This window comes from Manis pentadactyla, chromosome 6 (genome assembly GCF_030020395.1).
Source record: "Manis pentadactyla isolate mManPen7 chromosome 6, mManPen7.hap1, whole genome shotgun sequence".
Classification (NCBI taxonomy): Eukaryota; Metazoa; Chordata; class Mammalia; order Pholidota; family Manidae; genus Manis; species Manis pentadactyla.
The window spans coordinates 151,316,883-151,332,698 of NC_080024.1; the positions used below are offsets into that span (position 1 = coordinate 151,316,883).

The 15,816-nt window shown below is 38.5% G+C and overlaps 1 protein-coding gene and 1 long non-coding RNA gene across 2 annotated transcripts in view; one reads left to right on the forward strand and one right to left on the reverse strand.

The window, feature by feature from the left end:
* Nucleotides 1-15,816, forward strand: part of DOK6 (docking protein 6) — a 308,053-nt gene that overhangs the window by 249,152 nt on the left and 43,085 nt on the right. Inside the window, exon 7 of the mRNA XM_036876760.2 lies at nucleotides 4,550-4,667. Within this exon, the coding sequence (XP_036732655.1) occupies nucleotides 4,550-4,667 (118 nt within the window). The remainder of the gene's footprint in view (nucleotides 1-4,549; nucleotides 4,668-15,816) is intronic.
* Nucleotides 1-15,816, reverse strand: part of LOC118907796 (uncharacterized) — a 171,880-nt gene that overhangs the window by 120,855 nt on the left and 35,209 nt on the right. The window lies entirely within an intron of this gene.

Sequence of the window (15,816 nt, forward strand, 5' to 3'; positions counted from 1 at the left end):
TTTTTTATCACAGTGCATTATTATGTGGGTATTAATAAAATATGCACCAAAAAGCAGTATTTCAACAAAATACACACAAGCAATCTTGTGTATAAAGGAGGAAATAATGCCACAGTTACACAATTTAGGAAAGAATGACCTTTGATCTACCTATGAAGTCATTGGGAGGTGCACAAAGTGGCATTCAGAAGCAAATTTTTTTCATTGATAAACAAATGATAATTTAAATACAAATATTCAATTCTAAAAGATAGAAAAGAAGAAAACTTCAGAAAAATAGAAAGTGGAGATTAGGATAAAAGCATCATATATAAGAAAACTGAACGATGTAAATCCAAGTAAATTTTAAAAAAACAAATCTCTCTAAAAGACAAAATTTAAAATACATAAAAAGTTACCCAAAGTAAAAGCCCTGGAAGAAATCATTATCTGTGGGATCTGATCCGGAGACAAATCTGCCTTCTGCCCTAGAGAAAGACATTAACGTTCCCAGGCGGTTTGCTGTGCAAAAACATATGTGGATTGACAGTAGGAACAACAGCCGTCACAAGCAATGCGGAGCTGTGAGGGATGCAGGAGGAACTGCGTCCTGACATCTACCCTTTGAACCACGTATTTTCAAAGACTTGGGGCGGTGGGGCAGAGGGTTGAAGCAGGAAATGGTATTCGGATCTCTCTTTCCTATCAAAGAAATCTCAGCACTTTACAAATTAAAAAATAAATTTATTTACTTATATGTTGCCTAAATGGGGGTGAGCCGAAGCAGCCAACATTTGTTTATATCTTCGTAAGAGTCTTCTAAAGATGAGGTTCTTTCTCATCAACTTGAGGACAGCACAGCTCTTATGTGTGTGGTGCTCAAATAAAGGCATTGACTAAATCTCCATATGACACTCTTTGGGCTGAGATCATGCTCTCAGGCTGTGAGCTTTGTGAGATGGATAGTTGCAGCTCTCTTACAGAACATGAATGTTTTACCTACTATCCCCAACTTGGTGAGCTGTGATCTTTACCCTTTTCGGATGCTAAGGAAGCAACTTCTGATTCATTGCTCAGTATCCTGTGACACTGACTGCTCTGTCCAAAAACATAAAATCAAAAGAGAGAGTCAAAAAAGGCAAAAAGTTACAGCAAGTCTATCAGGAATCAAACTGCGAGGAGATCTAGCTGGTTTCTGCATCTACGCTGAAGCATCCTTTCCAAATCCTGAGCTCGTGCAAAAGCAGAAGCAGATGACTTGCCTGCAGGAAAGAGTCCCAGGTTCCACACTGCGGGAGCTCAGGCAGGATGGGCCGCAGAACCGTGCGCATTTTCTTGGGGAATTTCTCACTGACTGAGGCAAGGGAATCAGCAGGGCAGATCCTCACAGAGAAGAAAGAGAAGAACTTTGAAGATACGTATCCATCTTGTTTGATTTCTTGAAATACAGGAAATGCTTAGAAATGATCTCACAATATCATGTTCGCTTTTGTATATGCAAATACAGATGTGTTTGCAATATAAATATAAATTGCCCTATATGTTTTTTGACATACACACTGTTATGATCATCAAAAGCCTCCAGGTCAAACTGGCGAATTGATCTTTCAATTAAAAATGACTGTAGCATTTTAAACTTTATGTTTATTTTAATGCTTTTAATTGGAGCATGATTATAATGTAAAAATAGTGAAGGATGATTTCTATATGTCTTCTTACTGATCCCTCTTACCAAGAGAAGTTTTGTCAGGAATCTAAAATCAAAAACCAACAGAATTTTCATACAATGCTTCATATATTGCCATGTTGTCATTGTACACATCATAGAGACCAAGTTATAGTACATTAAACTTAGCAACAGAATTCAAAGTTGCTGCATAAATCAGACGAGTTCTACATCATCTGATAGATTGCCAGTGACACAAAATACTTGGCATTAGTTTGCTAGAGCTGCCATAACAAAATGCCACAGATTTGATGGCTTAAGCAACAGACATTTATTTTCTCACAGTTCTGGTAGCTTAAGTCCAAGGTCAAGGTGCCAGCAGGGTCAGCTTCTCCTGAGGTCTCTCCTTGTCTTGTCGATGTCGCCTTCTCCCTGTGCCCTCACGTGCCTGTTCTTCTGTGCCCCGGCATTCCTGGTGGCTCTTCCTCCTTTTGTAAGGACACTGCCATTGGAGTAGGGCCCCACCCATACGACCTCATTTAGCTATACCTAACCCCTGTAAAGGCCCCGATTCCTAGTATAGTCACATAGGGAGTTAGAGCTTCAACCTGTGAATTTGGAGGGGACCCAACTCAATCAATAACATACTCAGTAAGAGTTTTGGATGATGACCGATGAATGGACTCTGTGGTCTAGGAGGAGACTTAAACATCCAAGAGGTGGTGAACAAGATCTGCACCTTTGGCAGAGATCCTGAGAACATACTCGTTCACGGTTGCAAATACACATTCTCCACTTTTCTGCAATTAGACATTGAGGGAGAATAAAGAGAAACTATAGAAACAAAGGAAGAAATAGAAGGCTAAAGGGCTCCTAAAATCCAAAACCATGAAGACCATGATATGTAGAAATGAGGAGAAAAAAACAATATAGGGTAATATAGGTCAAAGTTTTATGGAGGAAACTTTTCTCAAGTGGCTTCCAGTTATTTGTTGCCAGCAAACAAAATATGTTTACTATGTTTCCATGGTGCTTAAGAGTGACCATTTGGGAAGAAGCATGTTTACAGAAAAAGGAGGAGGGAAAGTACTTGTATCAAATTCGGGGAAGATGAATTTATCACTGAAGATCTGTTGTATGCTAACTAATAAACTGTCATATGTGAGAAAGAAGAATAAAGAGTAGAAAGAACTGTGATTGATATGAGATTCATTTTATGAATTAATGATGCTATTAATGGGTACTGCTGACACTAACTAAAGATTTGTGTGTTTAATTAAGTTTAAGCCTCACATGAGAAATTGGCTGTAAAGGTCAAAGACCTTTTGTCTCAGTTTATTTCATACAATGAGCCCTGCCTCCATCCCTCACAGCAATGTGCATTTAGTGTGTATGTAGATGGCTCCTGGCATGCATGGCCCCACCCACAGAGATTCTCCAGCTGTTAGGACTCGGGTAGAACCAGAAATGTGCACGGTCAGCCGGCTTCCCAAAGATTCTGCAAAGCACTGCCCTTTTGTGACCCAGAGATTTGGCTTTTCCACCACACCCCCGACTTATCCACCATGAGATGTGGGTGTAGTTAGTACCTCTATTTTCACAGTAAGAAGGGAAATTTTGAAATCCACTGAATTTTGGAAAACATAAAAATTGGATGCACTATTGCTCTTTGGAGCTATCTTTAAAAAGAAAAGATACCTTCAACATGGCTAGGCTTTTAAGTTCACTGAGTAGGGCACTTCTGGGGCAAGACGTAATGATTCTAGAAATGCTGGCTTCTAAAAAGGGAAACTAAATGTAAAAACCTGTCAGTTTTATATGGCGTAGGGCCTGTTACAGCATATCAGGTACTTTCCTGACAGCACCTTCTATACAGGGGCAGGAGCAGGGGGGTGTTAGGGGCAGAGGAGCTCAGGCAAGCAAGCCTCTAAGGCTAGACTTGACAGGCTCCACCTCCCAGTTCTGCCAAGAGGCAGATTTTCAGGAGGAAATTTGAGATTTTATTGTTCAGGGGATTGCCCATTGCCTGTCAAAAGGTGAACATTTTTTTCAGATTGTGTCTGAGAAGTGTGTACTAAAACCACATAAAACCATTTCTGGATGTTTTTTAAAACCTGGTGTGAGTCAATAAAAATAAATTTCTTTCTTGAAAATGCAATGTAAAGTATTATTCTCTTTGAACTAATCACAAGCCTGAGCAGTGGATGTTGTATTATGTGGATCTCGGCAGCTAACCTTAAAATTTATGTTTCAAACAAGAAAATGTGCAACACTTATATCACAGAGCTTTTCAGGGAGAACACTTTTTTAATATGTGTGAGATGATGTCACAAGAGCAAAGAAAAAGAGCCATTCGAGAAAAGAGCCATTGGGGGAGGGTAGGAGGCATCAGGAAAAATTGTAAGACACTGAAATGGGTAAAAACGATTAGTGAGATCCTGTGTTTGGCACCATTTGGGGATATCTGTTTCTGAAAGGGCTTACCCTTCCGATTTTTGAGCTATTTTATCATTTAGTCAATTGTGGAAAGCTGATAGTAATGCAAATAATCCTTGTTCATAGGAATGCAAATAGACTTGTCTAGTGGGATACGATTGATTGTTGTTCTGGCTATTTACCAGCATTCCTGATTGGCTATATGCCCATTGAATTCTCACTGGAAACAGTTGTACCATCTTTTTGTTCCTTCTTAATTTATGAGTGAGATTAAATAGTTTACAAGTGTTCATTTCATGTTTTGTGTCATGATTTTATTTTTTAAAGTGATGCTTCAACAGCAAATTAGGCAGGTATCCATAACAGATTCTATCGAATGCCACCCACATTTAACCCACCAACTTTTGAAAGAGCGGATTTCAGTTTACTACTTCAAGTAAAGCCTGACACGCTTTCTTTTTCTTTCAGCTTCAGACAAGCTTGACTGAACCAATGACGTTATCCAAATCCATCTCTCTTCCTCGCAGTGCATACTGGCATCATATTACTCGTCAGAACAGTGTTGGAGAAATCTACAGTTTGCAAGGTAAGTAACTTTAAAATGATAAAACAGCACCTCCTTTGGCCTCACAGAATGGACAGGAGGTATGCAAATTGCTCCACATTTGCATTGTGTGTGCTTTTCCTCTATTTCTATTTATCAGCTGTCCCTGGCCACAGTGGGAGCCCTGAGATTTACAGCGGTTTTTCTAAAGCTATCACTTCGTAGACTAGTGGTAAAAATCATTCCAAATACCATGGAGGGCTGAGGACTTAATCTGGCACAGGAACTTAACAAACACATTATATGAAACATATTATCAGAAGCAAAAAGGAGCTAATACTAGGGTCTGTTTAATGTGTTTTAAAAAAGATTTCTTTCTTAGCATTTTTTTCTTAGTAAGAGTGAATATGTATTCAGGAGGCAGACTTCAGGCTCTCTAATAAAATATCCCATAAACCTGCTCACAGAAGTCTTAAAGTTTAGACAAAGTGTGACATAGGAACAACTTGGGAGGGCTCAGGGAAGGGAGCAAGAGTCAGTACTTTGCTTCTGAGTTCCCTAGTGATAAAGGGCTGACTGTGCATGGGATGGCTCACCACATGAATCAGATCGATAGCAGGTATCTGATCAACAAAAGCAGAAAGCTTGACTTCGGTGGTTTTCCTCCTATTCATTCCATATTGTCCTAAGATAGTCTTATCCATGAGACAAAATGTTCAGCTACAAGCAGCTGACTAACAGTTGACCAAGACTGAAGGAAGAGGAACTAATAGAAATAAAGCCAACAAAACAAAGCTGAGATACCCCCTGCCAAACATATTTTGAGTGCAATAATCTTGAACATAGTAAGTACCCAATAACTATCTAGAGAATGTGGTTAGGCATTCAGTATATCTTTTCCTTTAATACTTTAACTACTGCTCGTGTTAACAAATGCTAAATATTAGGGAATAGCAAATCAAAACCACATGAGACACCACCTCACACCAGTCAGGATGGCCACTATCCAAAAGACAACTGCAAGTGTTGACAAGGATGTAGAGGGAAGAGAACCCTTCTATGCTGCTGGTGGGAATATAAATTGGTGCAGCCCCTGTGGAAAGCCATATGAAAGTTCCTCAAAACACTAAAAATAAAAATACCATACAACCCAGTAATTCCACTTCTAGGAATTTACTCAAGAAAACAAAATCCCTGATTTGAAAAGATAAATATGCCCTTGTATTTATCACTGCATTAATTACAATAGCCAAGGTATGGAAGCAACCAGAGTGTCCCTCAATAAATGAATGGATAAAGAAGAGGTGGTACATATACACAATGGGATATTATTCATCCATAAAAAAGAAAGAAACCTTGCCACTGGCAACAACATGGATGGACCTAAAGAGTATTATGCTAAGTGAAATACACCAGGCAGAGAAAGACAAATGCTGTATGATTTTACTTATATATGGAATTGAAAAACAAATCAAAACAAAATCAACTAAAATAGGAGTATACCCTACCTTGCCTGAGGATTTCAGCCCCAGGCGAGTTCACAATGGCTTCAGTGAGACCAAGAAAAGACAACAGAATGTTCTTGGGGTAATAGGGTTTATACCCAGCTTTATAGGTCAAGAACCAGAATTGAGTCTGCATCCAGCCATCTGCAGGTCTGTAATTCACTCTGTCTCTGCCTCCTCCCAGGGCACTAGGCAGAGCTCTTTATATAGTGGCTCAGTCAATAATAGTTCTTCACCTATGGGTATGGAAGCATTCGCCTAGCAGCAAGCCAGTTATATCATCAAGTAGTTTAGGGTCAAGTGAGGATCCTGGCCATAGAAACTTCCATTTACCCCACAACTCATAGACACTAAGAAGTGACTAGTGGTTACTAGGTGAGAGAGGTTGGGGTGGGTGGGTGAGGAAGGTGAGGGGGATAAAAGAGGCACAAAAATCTCAATCATAACATTAAGTTGGTCATGGGGATAGTAAAGCATGAAGAATATAATCAATGGTTCTGTAACATCTTCCCATGTTGACAGTAACTGCACTAGTAGGGGTGAGAGTGTAATAATGTATGTAACTGTTGAACCACTGTGTTATATACTTGAAATCAATATAATATTGTATATAAACTATACTTCAATTTAAAAAATCAGTGCTAAATATTTTGACAAAAAGGAAATATTTGTTACAAACTAATGAAAGTAGTATATTTTTAAAGCAATATTTGCTTGCCTGGGTTTCAAACCTAAACAAGTGGGATTTGATCAGGGGTAATTACTGATTAAAGATACATTCTGCGAGCAAAAGCACTCAGAACAATTTTAGTCACTTATTGAAGATAATTGTATTTTATATTTAAATGAACCCTCTTCTGGCCAACTTAACTATCTGTATTTAATAGGTAGTCATCCTTTTGCATTATTTGTATGAGAAAACTTTTAATACAATAAGAACTAGAGGACTGAGTGAAAAAAGGGGACATGACAATTTCAGGAATCAAAAAAAGGAGATCTACTTATTTTCTTCTTTTCCTCCACAAATGCCAACAACCACATCCTAAAATTGCCTGAGCCCTGATCTTATAACATCAATCTTCTTGTTTCTATGAGTAGACATGGTTAGAAAGCATTCTTTTAATATAAGATTATTTTTATTTAGACATAAACATAAAAATGTGTAAGTATTGTTTTAAAAAACTTCAACTAAGTAAATTTCACAGGTTTTACTGGCTTTATTCAATGGTTCAGGAATTGAGCAACATCTCATCTAGCAGAGAGAAAGGAGCTCGGAGGAGCTGAACAAAAGAAAAGACCTTTATAGGCCGAAGGGAGCAGGGGCAGGGAAGTTATAGTAGCAAAAAGGGGCTTGGGTGCGGCAAGGTCACCTTGCTCCAGCGGATGTCAGGGTCTGTCAGGTGGATTATCTCACTCATGCTGACCAGGCAATTCCTAACTGTATTTAAGCGATTTAAGATTTTTCTATTTTCCCAATTGTACTTAGATGGATTAAGATTTTTGTTTCTGGAAGAGCTGAAACTGTAATTCGGTATCAAGTCTTGGGCTGGTGACAGTCTTAGCACAAGTAACTCTATTTTTGGTCTGTTTTCATGAGTTTAACAATATTGAAATTCAATAGAAGAAAACAAACTATGGAATGTTTGAGAAAATAAAGATCATCAAATTTCTAAGCAAAAAGAAAGTGAGATATTAATACAAATAGATGGGAGATAGGTTGGAACCAATATAATCATAAGTGGGCTTTAACAAGGGTTTAGGCTATAATTCTGGCAAATAAAAGACTGTTGCCTTCGTGGTGAACACAGGAAACTTTTTCTGGAGGGCTAAGATTTAGGTTGATATACAGGATCGTAAATAATTTCATATGAAGTTAACAAAAATAACAGAATACATTGAAATTTCTTCAAATTTCTCCAGATTCTCTTCTTGGAGGACAACATTGATTTACACAATAAAATAGAAACAGTAACTGATTAGAAGAGTCTAGGCTTTATCTCACTAATACTAGTTTCTAGCAAAAAAGTTAAGAGCCTAAAATGCGTCCTCAGTTATGATGAACAATTTGCTTAGATGCCCTCAATATCACATTCTTCTTGTTATTTATTGTTTGTTTTGTGTGATGAAATTATCCACCAGCTAAGGTCATCATTGCAAATGAGGTAAATATAGAATGCATTTGAGGGTAAACTACATTTCTCTACACTGTGGCTTATTTGTGTATAGTATACAGCTTAAAACAATACATGTGGCCACTATATATGCCCCTCGTTTTATGATTATATCATATAGAGAAATATATAAATATCTAGACAGATGATATAGATAAATTGATAAATAGATAGATAGATAAGTAGATAATATATAGATAGAGATAGATACACACTTGTTAGTTACACTTTGACAGGCGTGATACATTGTACTCTCCATTTGTTCTGTTGAGGCGGTCCTATTAAGCAGAGGGTAAGAGCCTTTTAATGATCATTTTTTGGGGGGTGTAATCTACATAGGCTACACCCTAAAGGAATCAGGCAGAATAAAAACTACTGAACCAAGAATGAAATAAAAATGGAAACACTGAACCTCAGCACCCCTTATGCACATCTACAGTTTTTCCACCAAATGTAATGTATTCACAAGCGTGGCTATGTTGTATCTGGCTTCTTCAGACATGCCTCCTCTTTACAAAGAGGATACGGTGACGGCGGTCATCACTGAGCTTCCAGAGTCAAAGGAAAAGGCTGGGCAATGGCGGGTGTTAGATCCTCAAGTAAACCGCAGTGAGCAGTGAGAAATAAAAATATATTTTTAGAATTTTTTCATTGTATTTTTTTACATTCTAACTGATCCAGATGAAATCAATATGAATTAATTTCAGCAGGCTTTCCCACTCACAAGGTAAAGGCGGAAAAATTTTATATATTTAAAGTGTAATAGATTGGGATTCATTAATAAGCAGCTCATATCCTAAAATTAAAAAAAAAAATGTTCATGGTGTGAAAACAAATCTATTCTGCATTAAGACTTACCTGTAACTTCAATTGCCTGTTGCCCGCAAAACTGCACTTGGCTTGGTTTTACTGTATTCATTTATATCTGTTGTGTAACTACGGCAGCAAGGTACCCCCTGAAGGACCAGCACACCAACACAGACACCCTGCATTTACTTTAATGTTCAGAAGAGAAGTGCAATATACTCTGCCAGTTCTCTCCATGCTGCTCCCAGAATGGTGCTCAGAAAAGTGTATGTTTTTATGGTTTCTCTATTATATGCTAGCTCTCCCGAGTAGAAGATGGAGAAAATAAATGAGTAGCTTCAGCAAGTCCGAGGCGGCTGGCTAGTGTTTAAAATCTCTACCCCTAATGGCGTGTGATAGGTTATGTCATCTCTTCCTGCAGAAGTGGTCAAAAAGACTTCCTTTTCTCGATTTCTGCCAGATAATAAGGATGACTGATTTGTACTAAAAGGTTATTTTCTACTTCTATTTCTCTACCTTCTGCATTTGTGAAAAATGTTCACATCACAACACATTCCAGTGATGTTATCATTAGACTTAGGGAAACCTAAGCGGTCCAGGGAAAGAAACCTGTGAACTCCGCTCAAAAGTAAGTGCTTTTAAAATGCAAATTCATTCACTATTGACAGAATTGTGATTTTAGTTTGAAGGCCTGCAGCAGAAAACGGCATTAAGAGCCTGAGGAACACTTTTAAAAAAAGATGAAAGAAAGGGAGGGAGGAAGAGAAAAAAAGGAAAAGAACAAAACCTTTGAGGGGATCAGAGTTTTCCTTCGGGGGGCGGGGGGGCTCTCACCTTGACTGTAGTCACCACATTGACATGACAGACTGTGTAGCAGGGCCTTACATCGGATTTGTGAAGATGGCAAAAGCATTTACTGAAAATGACAAATCAAACTAGTGAAAGCCACGGTTGGGACCACGTCCCGGCGGGCACTCGCTGGGCCTCTGTTGAATGCAAAAAGGAATTAGAAAAGGCGTTATAAAGGCTGCGTGAGGGGACGGCGCTGCTGCCTGTCTCCTGCCTGGGGAAAATTCTCAACCCGGACCACGGAGGAATAGTGTCCTGTGCCACCCGCAGCCTCTCCTGGGCAGCCCATCGGCGCCTTGGGTGTGAGCCCTGGTCTTTGTCAGCTTGTCCGCCTCTACGACTTTCCCTGCACGCAGACGCCTGCTGCTGCTGGTGTCCATGTGGAGCCCAGGACCCGCTGTCAAGCTGTGCATCCGTCCCTATAACCTGATAGTTGGGTTTCTGTCTCTCTCCACCTGCTGCCTTCTCTCTGGAAAAGTTCTTCCACACGCTGTGGGGAAGGGGGTCTAAGAATGTAGGCTGAAAAATGGCCCCCAATGAACGGGCTTATAGGATTGAGTGCTGTCCTTAAACATTCCCCTATGCATTTAATCGCTTATTTATTTATTTATTTATTTATTTTACACAAAATTATACGGGATATACTGTGACTCCTTTGTAAACAGCCTGCACAACGTCACTCTCTGAACCCAGGAAGATCCGGGGTGCCATTTGTCCAGGCGGTAACTTTTGGAGTTTTATTTTCATTAACGCTGATTAATATTCAAACGCCGGCTCTGACTCGCCTCCCTGCCTCTGCCGGTGCGTCTCTAATTGAGCTCCAGCCCGCAGCACACCCGCTCACCCAGGGGCACCGCACCCTCGCCCAGGGGCGTCTGCGGCTCCAATTTCTCAGACGCACAGGATGCAAACAGGCGATTAGCATTAGAGATAACCTTCAGGGAACAGTGAACAGAGTTTTGACATAGATTAGGGAGGTAAATCAAAAGATTTACTTATTCTTTGCTCAGCTTCTTTACTGCCCATTCAGTTTCAAGTTCGCATCATTTGTAAATCGCTTCCATCGAGGTCTTCTATTTAAATTTTCATTATAGCATGTTTTCCAAATGACAAAGTTAATAAAAATAAAAGCTTCCTGTAACAATTTAAAAAAAGAAACGGGAATTGTACCAGTAGTAAGAAAGAACCTGCATCATATGTTCAAGCTACCATCTTCTCAGGATTCGGTTTACTCACCAGTGAACCAGTCGTGGCGGCCAGTAGGCACCAGACATATCACACGCTCTCCCCAAGAGCCAGGCCTGCTGGCGGTGACTGGGCAACAAGTCCCTTAAAAATATGAGCTGTTTTCTAGAACAAGACTTTCTGTCTATTGAACCTTCTTTACGGACATTGACTGTATATCCTAACCTTAAGAAGGTAAGTCAAAGGCAGGAAACGCCTCCCTAGATATCAGTTTTCAGAGATAAATGAGTCGATTGCTCCTCACAATGGAGACTATAAAAATGCCCGAAATAGTCTGACTATGAGACATTTCACACACCCTGACGTCATCATTCATCACTCCATCCCGGGGCTCCCAGTCACTTATGTGCAACTTTAATATATCCATGTATTTATCAACATGCTTCTTCCATTAGATAAAGAGTTAGGGACTTCAAGTGATTTTTTTTCATCCCCATAGCTCAGCCAAATTTGGGGGTTCAGTCATTGTGAAGAGAAGAGGCACTATCTGCAGAGGTTAAAATCCTGAGTTTGGGAGTTAAACAAACCTGAGTTTGAATATTAATTAATTTTACCACTGATGAGTTATGTGACTTTGGGCAATTTACTTAATCCTTCTAAGCCTCGTTTTCCTCATCCCTAAAATGAGGATAATTGCACCTATCTTGGCACTTAAATGCGGTCATCCACATAAAGTATAATACTCCATAATTAAGAACCATTGCCAATATACTGAAGTAAATTAAATTTCCACTAAGGAGTTTCTTTCTCTGATGAAGGCAAACGTGCTATCCTACTCCAGTTTATTATAGTATTTACTTTAAAGTATTATAGAGTTTCCACCATGTGTGAGGAATTTCCCTTTGTTGTAAGGATTTAAGAAATGGTTTCTACTATTTAAAGTTCTAGAAAAACAAAATCTAACTCAAAACCTAACCCTATGTTCTTAATGACAGAAAAAATAATGTCAGTCTTGCCTCTTCAGTGTTTGTTTTTCATTCGCATCAGTGAGTTTAAACAAGACACCAGCCCCCGGGCAGGTGAAGCCCTTCTCCCACGCCTTACATCTCTCAGCCCAGTAGCCCAAGGGAAGCTGGACCCTGCTTTTTGGGCCAAGCTGTCTGGAAGGACTTTATTCAGTTCAGTGAAGGGGAGGTGCCCTCACTCTCACACCCAAGATCAACTCTTGCTAATTAGCTAACCCTGACTGACGAGAAGCCTTCCAAGAAATTTCTCCCTGATATCTCTCCTAATGTAGACTAGCCATTTTTTACTAAATATATTCTTCTTGAGCCAGTTATTACTAAATTCATTCTCTCATGGGTTGCATTTTACTGCCTGGACCAGAGGAGAGGGGCAAGATTTTGATTATTCATGAAGTTCTTCTGATACAGCACAGTGTAAAATACGAAGACAACTCACGGGGTGAAATATAGCCAAGTCACCCATTTAATCACTGTTTACCAGATAGGTAAAGGTAGCTAGGAAAAGATAGAAAACTCCACGTTTCCAGATGTTATATTAGATTAGGGTAACCTACGATGGTTTCATTAAAATAAATTGTTTCACTCTCTTTAACTCAAGCCTGAAATTGAAGTTTCAGTTTCAGGCTTGAAGGAAACCTGAAACCTGGTGTCTATACTTGTGTTTCTCCATCAAGCTCACCCCACCCAATTTTTAAAATATAATAGGTAATTTATTAAGTTCTATGTTAGTCAAACATTTTTTTATGGTAAAATACATATTCTATTTTAGTCAGTAGGGAGTAAACGTAGTACATGAAATTAGTTCAGGGAAAAGTCAATAGAATCACTACAGAAGGGCAGGCGTGTTTGTCTTGAACATATGTGCACCTGCAGGCACGCACACGCACACGGAGCCACCTGCCTCACTGCTGTCTCACCACATATTGCCTTCCAGAAAAACGTGCCGGTTAGGCTGTGTTTCACAAATTAAGAACTACATACAAGAACGATTGCATAACCTGTGCTTGTGTCTGTAGCCCTCATAAGCACCATCTGATTTAGTAGAAACTTTTCTTTGAGAACAGTTTATCCTTCATGAATTTCTTTGTTAAGTATTTTAAACTTATCTAAAATTTTGGTAGTAAAATTTAGCATTGTTCTTAAATTCACACACACACAAAAACATTTTTTTCTGGAAAAAAAATAGAGTATAGTCAGTTTTATTTTCAAGCACGTCTCTACGTTAATGTTACAACTTCTTTAGGGGCACATTAAAGAAGTTGACGTACCTATAAATGAAAATCATAATATGCTATTCATTTCATAATCTACTGCCTGTTTCCTGGGTCTCTGCACAGAATCTATCTTTCTGAAGGCAAGGAGACACTAAGAGTCAAGAAATCAAAGATTTCATCCTGGTTGAGTGATTTAACAGTCACCCAATTTTATTTAAGCACTTGTGATCTCCCCACTCAGCAAATGGGTACGAGTAGATTACTCACCTGGTATCAACAGAGAAATGCACGCTCTGAAGATCCAGTGAGGAAATAGAACATGTTGGAAAATTCTTTATCGGAAAGAAAGGAGGTTTCTTTTGCACAATCTATGAACAAGATATTGTGCTGGGTAATATCACAAATATAATCTCATATAAACCACACAAAGTCCTGAGAAGGTAAAATGTTATGGATGCAGTTTTTATAGATGGAGACAGTTTGTTTCATTGTCAACTTAGCTTCTGTTTACTGAGCAAGTTACACCATGTCATGATGTATGATTTTCCCAACAATTGTCCAAGATAGATACTGTCATAGTCCCAGTTTGCAAATAAGAAGTTTCAATGCAAAAAATAACTTGTCGAAAGACCAAGAGTAGGATTCTCAACCCACCCAGTATTAATTTTCTAGCTGGATTGCCTCCAGGCTAGGAAAGCTATGTAACTGACCCAGGGTGACAGAATTTAAGGCAAGATGGAATGAAACATTGGTAATTGCTACCCTTCTGCCCAGGCGCATTCTCTTTGAACCATAATCAAGTTTACAAGAATTATTCCTCCAGAAAGCAGGCAGGCAACAGCTATTCTCAAATGTGCTTTAAATGAGACAACCCAGATGGAAGCCATCTAAGCAATTTCTGGAAAATCTGGTCTTCAAAGTCAAGTCCTCTTAGGCTTGGGCACTGCTTTTAAGCGTTTCATACAGCAGCCTTGCTCCTTTTGTGGAGCAATTTAAAGCACATTGTGTATGTAAATTACTTGGTTTAACTCTTGAGAGTTGCCATTACTTTTCATTATTACTTTTCAAGCTTTTTAACCAAGTTTTACAGCAAGTTTAAATGTGTCTCCCTCAGTTCCAATTTCTTTAGAAGTGTCTTACTTTGGAGATTCAAAATCACTTTCCCAGTAGCAAATCCCTTTAATTTAATGCACTTTCCTTCCTCCTGAGCATTTTCTTCTCTTTTCTTTAGGCATTAATGCTGACATGCAGAAAGAGCTGCCCTGTTGTGTTAGTATGTGTGTCTTCCATCACCAAAGTGCAAATGTCTTCTTAAGCAAGCTTTATTTCCCTTAAATAAGCAATTTTTATGTCTTCATTAAGAAGTGACTTTTTAAAACTTAACGTAGTATTAGTTCTGAAAACCTTCCCAAAGTCTGAGGAATAAATACGTAAAATGGAACTGAAATTAATACGGAAACTTTTAATTGCAAAATGAACACACCCTCATAGAGAAAAAGCAACAACAAATATGTGGATAAAAAAAGTAACAATCAGCACTAATTTCACCATATACTTTTACCTTTTGGAATATCAGTATAGAAATATAGGTAAAAGTAGGAATTAAGATAGAATTCAAATATATTTATAAAATTAAAATCAGACTGCATATGATGCCATGTGTTATGTGTTTAGGTGTTTTTGCTTCCGATATTTGTAAGATGAAAATAAAAAACATGAGTGCATGACAGTGGAAGTTAATTTAGCGGTAGCAATAGGACAGTTTCTCATCGTGTGTGGAGGTGTGTGGGGGTGTGATCTGCCCCTCTATCGTAGTTCATTTATCTTCATATTTAAAAGTCTCTTCCTTGGTTCCCCTCATGGTAAATGATATTAGTGAGCCTGCAACTCCTGTTAATATCCTTTAAACCTGGACTTCTGTGAATCTTTTCTGTCTGTGAATCTACCTATAATGTACTTTTCATATAGTAACAATTTTGTGAAAAATAATCTGAATTTATGATAACACCCTGTTTATTGTACCATTACTGGAAGAAGAAAATACCTACTTTTAATCTGATTTGTATAAATGATTGTGTAATTATATAAATAACAGGACCTGAAAATGTGGACCCACCTTCATATTTAAATACAAAATCTATCATATCTAAAATATATCATTATTTCTGAGAATAATTCTGAAATTATAATTAAAAATTAAGAATATACCTCAGTAATGTAGAAGAAGGAGTTTTTGCAGACACAATCTCTCTTTCTGTAAAGAATAGAATGTTAAACAATATCTTCTGTGTATAAGAGTTTACTTATTATGTAGTTGAATCCATGCTAGGGGCTGATAACAACATAGAGCTGAGATTTTAAGTGAGAGCCATGTGATCATGTTTAAGATTTCTGAAAGTATGCAGGATGGGAAAAGGTCTCTGTTTGTTATCTCT